A 15,579-nucleotide genomic window follows, 5' to 3' on the forward strand; every position below is an offset into this window, starting at 1 on the left:
ACCCACTGAGCAGACCTGTCCAGGGGATGCAACTGCTCTCGTGTTACCTTTTGGAAAAAAACCAGGAGGTACAGAGAGCTGAGTGAAACAACTTGCTCCCTCCAGATTTAATTGAAAATGCTTTGGAAAAAGCAGCTAGGTGATCACAATTCTTCTATGAAAATTTTCAAACTTGACCTTTCTAAATTCCCTCTCTGGATTATTATTTTACCTGCTGCCCAGAATTTCTATATTTCTAGCTTCTCATTTTGCTTCGTCTGGGGTTAGAAGGTGTGTGGAACTCACAGCTGTTGCTTTCAGAAACAAAGCAGAGCTAAAGCCCCCGGCCTCTGCTTCCCTCCTCACCAGCTCAGCCTTGGTGGTTTGGCTGGGCAAAGCCTGAGGACAGACTTCAAGCTAATTGCTCTCTTGAGTAATGCTGCACATTGAAGTAGCATCTTCAGGTTCAGCTCTTGAACGTGCTGTCTTTTGTAAAGCCAATGAAGCAAAGCTACAACACAATTCTTAGGTAAGTGCAGTTACTTCTCCCCCGTCTGCAAACAAACCTATCACCTTCCAGAATTTTTAGTCGATGCCAAGAGTATTTTCAGATCAGCTAACACCTTGTCTTAACTGAGGGTCACAGTTTCCCCTCAGATTGTCAAAAAGCTGAGATGCAGTTGCCTTGTAAGCGATTTCCTTACTGTCTCACTTAAAAGAATTTACATAGCGATACAGAAGGTTAAAAATTCAATTTACTTTTAGTTGTTCTCATTTACAAGAAATGTTTTGCAAGCCAGATATAAAAAAAAAGTGGGGGGAGACAATTTTCACTGTATCTCTGATTAACTGTATCAAACTCTGCCTTCAATATCCCCTAATTTTGGAGGGCTGAGAACTCAAAATGCAATTTGTGCCCAAACACTGGGACCGGGTTTTCTTCATTTATTATTGAAAACACTTCTTTTTTCCTGACTAAACCTTTTCCTGTACTCCTGATAAGGAAGGAATTTGTTGAAAGACCCTGGCAATTAGCATTTCAGATACAGTGGATTATATTATCTCTGTTTTATTTTCCTTAATACAACTTACTTTGAGTTCAGCATTTTCAGGGTCAGCTGCATAAACTTGGTAAATGCGTTCCACACTTGTTCCTTCTGTTCCTTCCAAGACATAGACTGTTACAGCTGCGTGGATACAAGTATACTTGGTGTTAATTGGGTAAGAATAAAGGACACAACAGCAAACATACTGATACACTGAAGGTGTCCTGACCTATTACTGCCTGCTGCGTCTTCCCACTTCACCAGTGTAATTCCAAAATCCTCACAGGAAAGAGTGCAAATACTCAAAAAATGAAAATGAAACAATTACATACCTGTAAACAGGCAGACATCGCTGTGAGTTGCAATATGAACTGTGCCTTCGGGAGAAAGACTGATCTTTCCATACGGCCTATCCTGAGCTGCTCACAGGGTACGGAGTAAAATGGGACATCTGTGCTACACCTGCATCTTTCTTTACTATGCAGAGGGGAAGAACATAACCCTGCACTAGGTCCTCATTGCCATCCCCTCCTGCTCCACCCCCTGCTCTCTGCCAGAAGACCTCAGAGCCTTTCCTCTTAATTTCTGCTTTTCCTTTACACCTGTGAGGTAAATAAATAGGGAATGGTCGGCTCCGACTTAAATTTTTGCTTTATTAAGGGGGCTAATTCAATGGTTGCTTTATTAAGGGGGCTAATTCAAGGTGTACTGCTTTCCATGGCAGGAATTCCCAGAGCAGGGCCACCCCATACTGGGCCACTGGAAAGAGGCTGAGCTCTCCTTGGGCATAGCGATTAACAGAACAACAGGTCTTTAGATCACATTATTTGCTTTATGCCCTTTTGTGTCTGCTGGACCTGGTGTTTCTGGACTATTAATTTCCACTGTGACCCCTGCTGACTGCTGTTTCTCATCAGAGCAGTGGGAATCCCAGAGCAGCATAATGAGTTGTTCCCAGAGGACAACAATATGAATATAAAGTTTAATGAGAGGGAGATGCTTTTTCATAACCAGCGAATGCGCAATTAGTGTCTAATTGTAGCTGGTACCGTTAACTAAAGCCACACAGTTGGACAGATCAGACATCTGTGCTCACCAATTTATGGCAGCTCTAGCTGAGAGTTAAGCTGATGCATTTATTTGTAACAAGCTCCCACGTAGAGTGTGTTTCATGCTGTGCCGATCCCCTGAAGTGTCACATTTAATTATTATTAGATTCCAGCAGCACCCATGATATGCAAGACACCAGCTACACTGAGAAGATGACACAGCCTCTTCCCTAGGGGAAGATAATTTGCTTTACAAACTAAGTATTGTACGGAAGCAGGAAAGTCACTGTGCTTGGGAGGCATCAGTGAAGCGGGCTGAATTTGGGGGGTCCTGGGCTGGACCCGTCCTGGCAAACATGCCCTGGCCTCTGCAGCGGGCAGAAGTGGAGGCTGCAGCCACGCTGCACCGCTGACCGCTCCAAGGTCAGCCCTGCTGCTGGTCCACATCTTGGGGGGGTCAGCAGCCAGCTCGGAATACCTCCCACAGATGGATCACAGTTTGATATTTTCAGATAGAAAAATTAAAAAAAAATTGAATATTGAATTATTGAATGCTTTTCCGTACAGTGCTGTCAGAATATCAAGACTTCAAACAGACTCTCAGTACCTTATGAAACAAAAAGAGCATATTTTTACTCACTACCTGAACTCTTCTGTCTGTGTGTGAACACATAATAAATACATCGCTATACTCTGTCACCTCGTGGTACAATTTTTACAGGTTCCTCTTATTAGTAAATAAACAAGATAAAATTGCTCAGAGAGTAAGACAACTATTTCCTGTCCTTTTTATTGATGGCGTTGTCACTGATATGAGGTACTCCATGGCATGCAAAGCCTGCACTGATGACAGCGGGGACCAAGCACTCCAGCCTCATTCCTACAGCTACTGCATTCTCCTCCCTCTGGTACCTTTGCCCATGGTCTGAAAGCAAACCCATTCTACAGCATCTGCCCCACACAGGAGGCAGAACGCTTTGCATCTTTCCATTTGCCCCACCATAGATCACAATCTCTGAGATCTTACTCTTCAAACTGATTTTCCACTTAATTTCTCATGTGCAGGTGCAAACGCAATATACAGGTGTAAAACACTGGCAATGTTTTTATCATTTTCTCAGAAACTCTTGCACATGCACAATATACCCTTACTTAAATTTATCTTGCTTCTCCAAATCAGTCCAGGTTGCAACAAATTACTGAAACATGTACCTGTACTTAATGGTTATATCCCCAAAAAACTTCAAGCTTCTTATACATACGTCTAGGTAGGTATTCATCTCATCAAAAAAGAACATATATATTTATTGGTACAAAAAACTTTTTCATTTTCTTTTAGTTCTTCAGGTGCTTCAAATGGTTAAATCATTTTTGGTCAAAAATTCAAGAAAACTATAAGGTCATTTCTAGGGATGATTCATACCAAATATTTATGCAAAATAAAGGTCCAATAAGGACAGTTTCCTGTTCCTCCTTTGTTTTACTAAAGGAAAATGCTTAGATCACTTTAGCTACAGGCATTGTATGCAGCTATAGGACTTTTTTAATCTGAGGCTGTCTTTTCAAGTATTGTCCTTGTCAAATACCACCATTATCTTACTTTGAATTGCCAAATTTCCTCGAAATACAGGACGTTCATTTTTATCTTTTATTTGGACAGTCAGTACGCTAAGGTCAGTTCTCCCAGTTGTATCTTCAACAAAAATCTGTAAATCAAAGCTCTTTGGCATAGTTTCATAATCTAGGACAGGATTTCCAGTGGTAACAACCTGAAAAGAAAATATTATTATTAGCACGTGATGCAAGAAATATAAGTTATAGTCTATACGAGTGAATACAAGTGAAGGGACATTTTCCATCAGTAAGTAAGGACCTCTTGTGTGAGGGACAGTTTCAGGAGGACAAAGCCTGGAAGGAGCTATTCTGCTCCACAAGCAATGCTTTGCCTTCAAGGCCATGACTGCACCTTGCAGGTCCTTGCTTGTACCAAGTCTTCAGCTTTTCTGACCAAGCTTCAGGAGCAGTCGAGGTGTGATGAGACTGAAAAATGGGAGGAAGCCCTGCAGGACACAAGGGCAGCTTCACTGTGTCTATGAGTCAGGAGCACAAGGGGGAAGATCTTTTACTTGCGATAAGAAGTGGAGGGGCAGGAGACTGTATAGTCTAGCAGGTAGCAGCCCCTTCCTTGTATAAGCAGTGTCTGGGAGAAGACTTGCAGGAAAACAAAGAGGGGAGCTGCACAAGCACACTGTATGAGAGAGGGACCAGAGCTGTTTGGTGAAAATGTTGAACTAATGAAAAAATAACATAGGCCTGAAGTTTTATTAGGAAGTAGTACTGCCTTAGTAAAGCAAACATTTGCTTTAGAGGATTTTTTTTAAGACTTCCAGCTCTGCATATCACCTCTTAACACAGAAGATTTACAAGCACAAGACCGACATTCCATGAAAAAACATTAAATACATTCATTTTGGAGTTAGGAGGAGACCAGAGCAAGAGCAGGATGCTGAAGTTGTATGCTATGACATTCACTCCCGAAACTAAGAAAGAAACAAGAAGTTTCCTTTCTGTTAAATTGACTGTTAAATTTGCTGTGTAGCTAAAAAAACTCTGAAGGTTGAGTACCAGCAGCATGGGTGCTCTGGATCTGGAGAAGAATGGGCTCTCACAGGTGTGTGTGACAAGGAGTGTGTCAGTGTAGTCATACTACTGCAGAGTGGAGGAGCCTGGAGAGGATGCAGAAGGAGAACACTTCCTTAATTTTAGGTGAGATGCCATGGCCAGAGGAAAAATGAAAAAGTGATGTCAGCAAAATTAGAAGACAGAAGCCAAAATAGAGCCAATTAACGAAGACAGTTGGAGAAGAGCAAACAGGGGCACAAATGTTTTATGCTTCTGTTATGTGAAAGAGTTGCTCTCTGGAACATTATGGTTCTCCTTGTTACAATACTGCAGGAGAAAACAACTGTGTCCTGGATGGTCTCCTCCCCTCCTATATTGTGCAAATAGCAGTTTCCCATAAAAGTGATGCTAACTCAGGAAAAACATCCCACAAAAGCTTGTAACACCAATGGGAAGGTAGCTCACCAAAATGAATGTTTGCTGGAGATCTAGATACAGTAAACAGACACAATGAATTCAGAATGAGAAACTGTCCAATTCTAAGCAGAACTTATGTGCTCTGGGGATCAACCCTACAGTTCACAGCCAAATATTTTCATTGGTGTTGTAACTACAGGCAGACAGCCTAAATACACATCTTCTACCCTCCTTTACAGAGACCTTGCCAGTGAAGATGTGAATCTACATGGTCTATTTCTAGATTGCCTTCGAGGACAGCTTGTCAGTGGCATAGCCTGCAAGCCACAGTTCACCTCTCCTCCAGCAGGAGCAATACTTACTGTTAAATGCAGCACTGCACACACTTGAGGCAGCTGCAGACTTCATGAAAGGGAGTCAGCCTGTGACTGTCTACCCCTCATTCCACCTGAGAATCTCCCTGCTCCGCGCCCAGGGTGCAGAGGAAGCATCACTAGCAGCCTCAAGGCAACTTTGGGCAGCAGGATGCTTTCACGCATTCAGCACATTGTGGGACTCTTCAAACAAGTAGAGAGAGGAGGTATGGGCAGGGCTCAGATCTCACTAACTGTGGCTTTCTCAGAAATCTCAAAAGGCAGCCAGAAATGTGATACTGCCTAGGCTTGCTGCAACAGGAGTAGATGTGCTCCAGAAATACAGAAAAGGCTGTGGTAACAGGTACTTAGCTAATCTGCAAACCCCATAATTCATACATGAAATACTGCCTCTTTCTATATCCTGTCAAAGATTTAATGGCAGTAAGTAGAGCTGAGGTATCTCATCTTGGATCACATGACTTTTGCAAAATATTATACCAATATGCTGCAACATAGCATAAATAATTAAAAGCAGCAATGCTCATCAAATAAGCTAAGGACACTCATGAGTATTTATCTTTGCCTTATGAGTTGTGTATGTTCGCTCAGCTGCTAGTTTCCAGAATTCATATGTAGCTTTCCTTACGATTTGCTCATGACTGTTATTCACTGGCCCAACCGCTTTGTTCTAGTCCCTCGAGTGAGTTAGGAAACCCTGAAAATAGCTACAGTTCAAGCAAGACACACTAAGTCCTCACAGACCATTCTGGTAATGGGGCTGTGGTGTGAAATGGATATAAACTGACACTTTGGAAGAAGCAGTCTCCAGCCTATACCTTTCTCAGCCATTCATTTTTATCCTTGTGTCACTCTCTGCACTGTGCTAGAACAAGAATCTCTCCATCATCCCTGCCATGAAAACAAAACAAGGAACGAAAAAACAAGGAAGATACTTTTTTCCTCCAGATTAATTTCTCAGCTGCACTCAACAAGCAGCAACATCAAATGCCTGTGCTGCACAGTGTAGAGAAGGCACGGGACAGGAATGAGCAGATATAAAAAAAGGGCTATGTTTCACAGCAGAAGGGATAGCTTTAATTCCAAATGCCAAAATACAGCCTAGGAAGGGAGTCCCATACCATGAATTCTCTGTCAGGAAAGCCAGCTTAAGGGACATATCCATTTCCATCTGGCTGTTACATCCCCACAGCTGAGAGAGCTTATGTGGCCACATCCTATGCTTCACAGGTGAAAAAGGGCTTTTTTTGAGAGGTTTTTTTTGACCATTTCACTGATCTGGCTGGGGAGAAGCTAAAGAACCAGCAGAGCTGGCACGACTGTGCTCTGCAGGGAGGTGGGAGCACGGGAACACAAGCAGCTCCCCACAGGCAGGTCAGGTCAATGAGCCAAAACTGTCTGGTATCACTGTCTTACTTCCCCCAAGTTTTCTCCCAGAAAAAGCAGCAAAGAGAATGAGAAAAGAACTCAGAGAGAAAAGAGTTTCAGTTCTGTGAAAATCTGAACTTCCTTGGAAATACCCAGAAAAAATGTATTCAAATTAACTTTTAAAGTCTTTACTCAGTGTCTATCCGTATCTTCCAAAGACACTCCTCAGCGTCACTGTTCAGGCTCAGACATACAAGTGAGTTACAATGGGATGACAAGTTATCATGCATCTGAACACTCATTGTCAGTGACAAATGGGAGCTAATACTTGCTAATTTATCCAGCAATGAAAATTAGCGTGAAGTAATAGAAATGGCTTTGCATTTGCCATAGGACAAGAGCACGCAATAGACAGAAATAGACCACAGATGTGTGGAAGTGTGATAACTTCTTACCTCAAGATAAACTTCCTCATGTGTCACAGCCTTCATTCAGAATTAAATATGACTTTGATCTGACTCAGCTTACATTATTTTGGAAGTGAGTCAAATTCATTTTAGTTCTAGGTGAGAATGGCCAAACAGAACCTGCATGTGGTTTAACTAAGCCACTTTAAATTCACAGTGACTTTGTATAAATTAAGATGAGAAACTACTGATAAATCCTCAAAACAGAAGCAGGTCTATATGTCCTTCTTCACTCTTCTTTTCCAAAAATCACATTTTTTCTATTACAGAATAAATGGAATTACTGTGATAGGTGTTTTTTGCCTAGATGCAATTAAAAATTATAATCACTACTGCTACTCATTTGTCATATCTATTACAGCACGTCCAAATACTAACACATTTGCAACTCTTTTCCGATTAAAAGATGAGTCACTGTGCGCTGTCAGTGCTCAGTAATCCAGGAAACATCAGCCTACATGACTGAACATTGCTCAAGCTAAATGTAAAACTCACACTGAATTCAAGATCTCCTTTCGGTTCAATATCAAAAGCCTCTGTAAGTGGATTTGAGTTTACTATGGTAGGAGGTATTGCAACACCTTCAGAAGACATTGGAGAAACCGTTACATTAAAGGTATAAACTGAAACACCAGCGGCCGCATTCTCTTCAATAGTGCTTGTTGCAGGTAAGCCCTGAAGCAACTGGATTCTTCTTCCTGCAAGACGAAAATGAATGTAAAATTACTTCTGGGAATCTTAGGGTAGCAGGAGCACACAGCTTGTGCCAAGAGCTGCCATTAATGAGCACAAAATGGCATGGTTCTCCTTTTGCTAATGAACGGTGGCATCACACAGTAGTAAATGCAGTACTAATGGCAAAAGAATCAATCTTGTCTCTAATTCAGTACTCTGCTGTTGTCACCTAGAGTGGCTGATGTTGAAGTACTGTTGTTAATCCATCATTTGCCTTCATATATGCCTTTATATAGAAGCAAAGAAACCAAACACGCTTCTATGATTTCATCTCATCCCTGTGCTAATGTCTGCCTCTATACACTAATCACATCAAAAAGCACCTTGAGTCACACAGACCTGGATGTTAAAGCAGCAAATTTTTATGTGAACTACACCATCCACAGTGTCCTTTTCCTTTGTTTCCCCTTTTCTTTCTCTTTATGTGCACGTCTGCCTCATCAGTAGTGGGAGTCAGCAACAACTCTGGGATGTTGTGCTGTTGTGTCTTCAGCTTTGAGAATGGAAGAGCAACCTCCATTCCTTGGAGGAGATGTGAGGGGGCCCCCAAAAGCACCCTGAAGCAGTACAGTGTGCTGTGGTATCTGATAGTCTCATTGTCATGGTTTGGGCCAGGTTGGCCAAGAATAAGACAACAGCTGGCTGTGTTCAGTAAAATCTCCTACACACCGTGTGCCAAGACAGAGGCAGATACAGCCTGTCCTGGCCAGGCTGTTCATACACCAGCAATTACTGTAGCAAAAACTCTGTGAAGTCTTTATTTTTGCTAGGCAGCTGCAAAGTAAAAAGCTGCTACGGGAACTAGTCTGGAGCCATTAGGGCCGCAGTGTGTTTCTGTTTGGATGCTCAGGCTCAGCCTGGAACTTGGGAATGTAGTGCCAAGGGGAAATCTGCTGCTTGGCAGCACCGATGTGGTGTGGGAGAGAACCATCTCCCTTTGCCCCTTCTCATGTAGCTGGTAAAGGATGGCCCATAGCAGCTACCAAAGAGGCACCCTAATTGCCATTCCTCCAATGGCAGCAGGATCTTTAATCTGGAGGGGGAGAGTTCAGCTTCAATGCTTTCCAATGACATTAGAAGGAGCCTTGGTGACTTCTGCCCAACTATCCAAAATCTTGTTTCCCTGCATTCCTAGCAAAATTTTTGAGTGTTTTAGGGATAGACCACATATGGCCGTTGTGTGATAGACATTACTCCTATCACTGGCCTCTCAAGTAACTGTTCCTCAAAGATTAGAGAAGACTTAGGGTCCCAGTGCCTTTGCTACATGAGAAGGAAAACTAATAGCAGTTGTTGAGTTCATGAGACAATGCATGGAGCCCCATGGTCCCCTTTCTTCCCACATCCCCCTGCAAGGTGCTCTTGTCCTTGCAAGGTTTCCTCGAGCACCTCTAAGCAGCATGACTCCATCAGACACCTCCAGTCCCTCCTCTTGCAGCCTGCAAGTCTCACTGCATTGTGGGGAGGAGAAGGAGGGAGCATGGAGGGTGGGGTTGATGGAACCAGCCATACTAGGCTGTGGCCAAAGAGTTCATCTCCAGGAAGACCTCTTCTGAGCACAGGGCCTCACTGATAAGAGGCAGAGCTGAGGCACTTCCCTGGTGCCTCTCCACAATTGCATGGCACTTCACATGGACGAAGACTAAATTCAGCTGAGGCATTACTGATTCATGTCAGTGGAAGCAAGACCCAGTGAAGCACTGAGGTTTCATCAATGTTCTTAGAGATTCTGGTAAACATCAGCAACAAAAATTGCCCCTGCAAATCAGACTGAGCTGAGAGAGGCTTTCGGGGATACATTTCCATAAGTGGAGCTGAGCTTTGAATTTAATCTCCTGTGGACAATACCTAATGAAACCGGTTCTCTCAGCAAGCCACAATTCATTAATGGAAACCATTCATAAAATCAATGAAATCATTTATAACATTTAGAAATGTAAAAAGAAAAGAGCTGCTATTTTTATATTATCTCAAAAGATTTCATTGGCTGTTTATTCAGGATTTGCCTTCCTAAATCATAAGTTCTTACTTCTTGCTCTTTATTTTTAACTGAATTTTTCAGTACTGCATCTAAATGGCTTCTTCTTCTTCAAACTGATTTTACAAAAGTCCCTCCCTCCATATTCACAAGTCCTTGCTTACCTCCTTACTTTGGAGAACAAAACATGCCTGAAGCAATTTAATACATTATTTATCAGAATTACCAACTCGAAACATTGACAAATGCTGAGTCCAAGACAAAGCAATCATGAGACTGGCTTTGTGAAGTACATGTACATTTAAGTCTTATTTGTGTGTGGTTTGTTAGTCTTTACAGTGTGCTTGAGTGACACCTTCCAGTTTTTCTCTCTCCACAACCATGCAGGTTAGAAAAATGGTATTCTTCACAGAAAGTTGAGACCCACATGCAGTGTCCCAACCACAGTTTTGGGGACATCACAGAAAACCACCAAATACTGACAGGTTTCTGAGGGCTACCAGAACTCTTTCAGTTCCTTGAGAGCAAACTGACCCTACCTGAGCAGCTTGCTTGCTACAAGCAAAAAAAGGTGCTCCGTGTAGCCCCACAGACTGCAGTTTGAAGATCTACTTTAAGATGCTAGTGCGCACATATTTGTATTGGCAATTCTCCCCTGTTTTTACACTGGGCAAAGACACCGATATTACCCTAATAATACTCTCCACAAGTATTTTTCAGTTCCATCCTGTTTGGTTGCTTGTTTCATTTCAACAAATAGAAATGTTATCAATATTTGAAAGGAATAGCATAGCATCAATATTTGAAAGGAACAGCATAGCATAGCATGGAATAGCATAGCATAGTATGGAACAGAATGGCATGGAATGGCATGGAATGGCATAGAATAGAATAGAATAGAATAGAATAGAATAGAATAGAATAGAATAATTTCAGTTGGAAGGGACCTACAATCATCATCTAGTCAAAATGCCTGACCAAGTCAGGGCTGACCAAAAGTTAAATTATATTATAAAGGGCATTGTCTGAATGCCTCTTAAATGCTGACAGGCTTGGGTCATCGACCATCTCTCTAGGAACCCTGTCCTGGTGTTTGACCACCAGCTCAGTAGAGCAATGCTTCCTAATGTCCAGTCTAAACCTCCCCTGGCACAGCTTTGAACCATTCCCACATGTCCTATCACTGAACATCAGGAAGAAGAGCTCAGCACCTCCCTCTGCGCTTCCCCTCCTGAGGAAGCTGTAGAGAGCAATGAGGTCCCCCCTTGGCCTCCTTTCTCCATACTAAACAAGCCCAAAGTCTTTAGCTGCTCCTCATAGAAGGACATTCCTTCCAGTCCTTTCACCAGCTTTGTTGCCCTCCTCTGGATGCATTCAAGGACCTCCACATCCTTCTTAAACTGTGGGGCCCAGAACTGCACAGAGTGCTCGAGGTGAGGCCACACCAATGCTGAATACAGCAGGATAATCACCTCTTTTGACTGGCTAGTGATGCTGTTTGATGCACCCCAGGATGCAGTTTGCCCTCTTGGCTGCCAGGGCACACTGTTGACTCCTGTTGAGCCTGCTGTCAACCAGCACCCTCAGATCCCTTTCTGCAGGGCTGCTCTCCAGCCACTTCTCTCCCAGTTTATACTTGTGCAGGGCATTACTCCATCCTAGGTGCAGAATCTGCCATTTGGACTTGTTAAATTTCAACCCATTAATCATAGCCCAATGCTCCAACCTATCTAGATCCCTCTGCAAGGCATCTTGTCTCATCGACCATCTCTCTAGGAACCCTGTCCTGGTGTTTGACCACCCGCTCAGTAGAGCAATGCTTCCTAATGTCCAGTCTAAACCTCCCCTGGCACAGCTTTGAACCATTCCCACATGTCCTATCACTGAACATCAGGAAGAAGAGCTCAGCACCTCCCTCTGCGCTTCCCCTCCTGAGGAAGCTGTAGAGAGCAATGAGGTCCCCCCTTGGCCTCCTTTCTCCATACTAAACAAGCCCAAAGTCTTTAGCTGCTCCTCATAGAAGGACATTCCTTCCAGTCCTTTCACCAGCTTTGTTGCCCTCCTCTGGATGCATTCAAGGACCTCCACATCCTTCTTAAACTGTGGGGCCCAGAACTGCACAGAGTGCTCGAGGCGAGGCCACACCAATGCTGAATACAGCAGGATAATCACCTCTTTTGACTGGCTAGTGATGCTGTTTGATGCACCCCAGGATGCAGTTTGCCCTCTTGGCTGCCAGGGCACACTGTTGACTCCTGTTGAGCCTGCTGTCAACCAGCACCCTCAGATCCCTTTCTGCAGGGCTGCTCTCCAGCCACTTCTCTCCCAGTTTATACTTGTGCAGGGCATTACTCCATCCTAGGTGCAGAATCTGCCATTTGGACTTGTTAAATTTCAACCCATTAATCATAGCACAATGCTCCAACCTATCTAGATCCCTCTGCAAGGCATCTTGTCCCTCAAGAGACAGCAGCACCTCCCAGTTTGGTACCATCAGCAAATTTGTTTATGGTGCGTTCAACTCCTGCATCCAGGCCATTGACAAATATATTGAACAGAACTGGCCCCAGAATTGAACTCTGAGGAACTCCACTGGTTACCAGTCACCAGCCAGATGTAGTCCCATTCTCTACAACCCTTTGAGCTCTGCCTTTCATCCAGTTCTTCATTCAGTGCACCTTGTAATGCTCATCCCACAGTTGGACAACTTGTCCGGAAGGATGCTGACAGTAACAGTATCAAAAGCCTTACTAAAATCCAGAAAAACTATCTCCACCACCTTCCCTTCATCTGCTGGGCAGAAAGGAGAACACCGGAGTATTCATATGAGATATTGTTTCACGGAGAAGTGACCTCCTTTCCCACTCCAACACTGTCATACTGAGCAGTGGCTATTGCACTGTGAACTGCCTCATCCAGCAAAGTGTCTTAGCAAGGAGTCATATTCTCTTCTTCATTATAGTGCTGTAACCACAGAGCTCAATCTATTTCAGTAGGAAAATAATTGTTACTTGATTTTTTCCATCTGTGTCTGATCCCTAAATATTATAAAGCTCCCGAGAGAAAGTATAACAGCCAACAGTGTTCTAATTTTAGTAACATAATGAAATCATGTTCTTACCAGTCACTACTCCCAGCAAAATGAGCAGAAGGAACATGCTCTTCATCATCTTTACGACCCTGTCCTTCATGTTTGCAGGATGCAAACTGGAGGAAGATCGCAGTGTGTTTTCCCTAGGTTACATCAGCTCCACCTAAATTCTTCCTCTTTGTCATGTTGTGGAGTGAGAAACAAAACAAAGGCCCCGTGTCTCTAAGGGAGTTTCTAAACACCGTCAGCTTGTTTGCTTGTCAGAGAACTGCTCCTTGCTGACACTTCGTCCACAGCCCTGGGCCACACTTGAGAAAACAGTCGTTAATAGTCCTTTCACTGCAATCATCTTATTTATTGAAGCATTATGAAAAAAATCTAGTATGTTCTTAATCTGGAAATACTGCTTTCATTGTTCTGGCAAACGAGGTGCTCTCTTCACACACCAGGTTCAATACTCATGCTTTCTTACTTAAACCAAGAACCTGAAGTTTTCACATTTCTCTGGGTATCAGAGAATTACTCAGACCACACACACTGCACACCTGGAGGGGAGACTGCAGCATAGATACATGACGAAGTTAGCTTTGCTGTAGCTGTCTCAGGAAGAGCATGGACCACTAGGAAAAGTGCCCTGGCCTCTTTTAGATGAAGCATTTATCCAGTTAGTTCACAATACACACATGCATTTTTTTTATTTTTTTTATTTTTTTTTTATATAAGGGCAGTCCTAGCAGGTTTTTGTGGAGCATTATGTAGAGGTGACACTAATACTGCAACTGGATGCAATATAGGTGCGTTAGCATCGGCTCAGGATAATTCAGGTTGGAAGGGACCTCTGGAGGTCATCTGGTCAAACACTGGGCTCAAAGCAGGCTTAATTAGATCAGGTAGCTCAGGGATTCGTCTACTTGATTCTCAAACACCTCCACACAAACTTAGCAACCCTGCAAAGATGTGGAATTTAGAGATTCAGGTGTAACACAGCTCTGGGGAAACCACACTGATTTGTGAGCCAAGCTAGCATCTCTGCTTGGTTCCACATGACACTCTGTGGCTGTCCCAGTGAAAGCTGACAATAGTTCAGAAATCTCTGTCCTGTGCTCCTATGTTTGGTGTAGTATGAGCACGTTAGTTGAACATGCTGAACATGAACAGCTAGTTTAATGCTGGGGCGTGCGTTGCCTTTGCTTGCTGCATGAACACCTTAAACAATCATACAGACGTGCCCTGGAGGATTCTGCTGATATATTAAACTGGAAAAGATGCATCGGTGAAACCTACTGATTGGAACTGAGCCATACCTACATATCTGATACTAGTTTGGGGAATCATAAGAAACATTCATTTGATAGTTGATCTGCATTTATTTTAAAGTGTTTCTAGGTCCTTGCCAAGTCCAGATGCAGCCTGGGTTTAAAGTGGATGTGACCACTACCATGTCATCTGGAAACACACACTGCATCAACCGAGGAAGCTAATCTTCCTTTGCCCCAGGAAATGTGTGCCTAGAATCTACATTAGTAAAAAAATACATAGAAGTCGTCACCCTCAAATGACCTAGTTATGCTGATAAGATACTAATGTAAATGTATTTATATTGGCAAAAATCTAGCCTGTCTCGTTACCTACCAGATCATTGCCCATTCCTTCATATGCATTTCCTGGGTCCACAAAGAAGCTTTTGATCTGACTGGACATCCCACAAAGATGAGGTTTGCACAGACATGTACCAGGCTTGTACAATAAGCTTGTGACCTTTTACTAATTATCAGAACACTGTAAAAATGCTTTTTTCCTCCTTTTAGTTGCAATGTATAATCTATCTATACTGCTGTTTCTTTTAATCTTGAAAGAACTATAGAAACATCTGGGCTAAGTTTTAAAATAGCCCGTCTTTCCGATACATGTTTAAATTTGTTTAGTATCTAGCTTGAGTGATAGGACTGTTTCCATCCTACACTCTGAATAGCCAAGCCTTCTCCAGAACTCAGAGGTCACAATTTTTGCCCTTTATTTCCTTTCCCTTACTTCTTGGGCTGGGTTTCTGGGGGTTTGGGTTTTGGTGTGGGTTTTTTTTTCCCTATAAATATATTTTTCAACTTCTTTGTTTTGTCTTTGCTTCATCTGAGAACCTACAGAGATCTACTTTTGGCACGAGTTCAGCGTGCATACACATAAATCAGACTTTCCTCTGCACATCTTGTGATAGAGACACCATAGAGGGTTATGGGAGATACGGATGGCAAAGGCATCTGGAATACAGATGCACTTGAAATGCCAGCCTTTCCCCAGCTTCACCTGTAAGTGCAATAGGTAATTGTTTCAGGTGCTATGGGAATACCCATGGAGTAGTTAATTTCTGTTTTCTATCTAAATATATCTCCAAGGGCTTTCAAGTGGTCCCTGATAAGCCTCACAGTTCAAGCATGTTGTGAGAAGAGTCTGTAGAG

At 42.9% G+C, this 15,579-nt stretch overlaps 1 protein-coding gene across 1 annotated transcript in view; it reads right to left on the bottom strand.

Annotated features, from left to right (window-relative positions):
- The window catches only part of CDHR3 (cadherin related family member 3), a 38,720-nt gene extending 25,515 nt beyond the window's left edge, over window positions 1-13,205 (bottom strand). Inside the window, exons 1-4 of the mRNA XM_014963368.1 lie at window positions 13,157-13,205; window positions 7,848-8,020; window positions 3,675-3,870; window positions 1,072-1,166 (exon numbers count right to left, since the gene is read on the bottom strand). Coding sequence (XP_014818854.1) covers window positions 1,072-1,166; window positions 3,675-3,870; window positions 7,848-8,020; window positions 13,157-13,205 — 513 coding nt within the window. The remainder of the gene's footprint in view (window positions 1-1,071; window positions 1,167-3,674; window positions 3,871-7,847; window positions 8,021-13,156) is intronic.
- Between the last annotated feature and the right edge of the window lie 2,374 nt (window positions 13,206-15,579).

The sequence above is a fragment of the Calidris pugnax genome, unplaced genomic scaffold (assembly GCF_001431845.1).
Source record: "Calidris pugnax isolate Ruff unplaced genomic scaffold, ASM143184v1 scaffold44, whole genome shotgun sequence".
NCBI classification, from domain to species: Eukaryota; Metazoa; Chordata; class Aves; order Charadriiformes; family Scolopacidae; genus Calidris; species Calidris pugnax.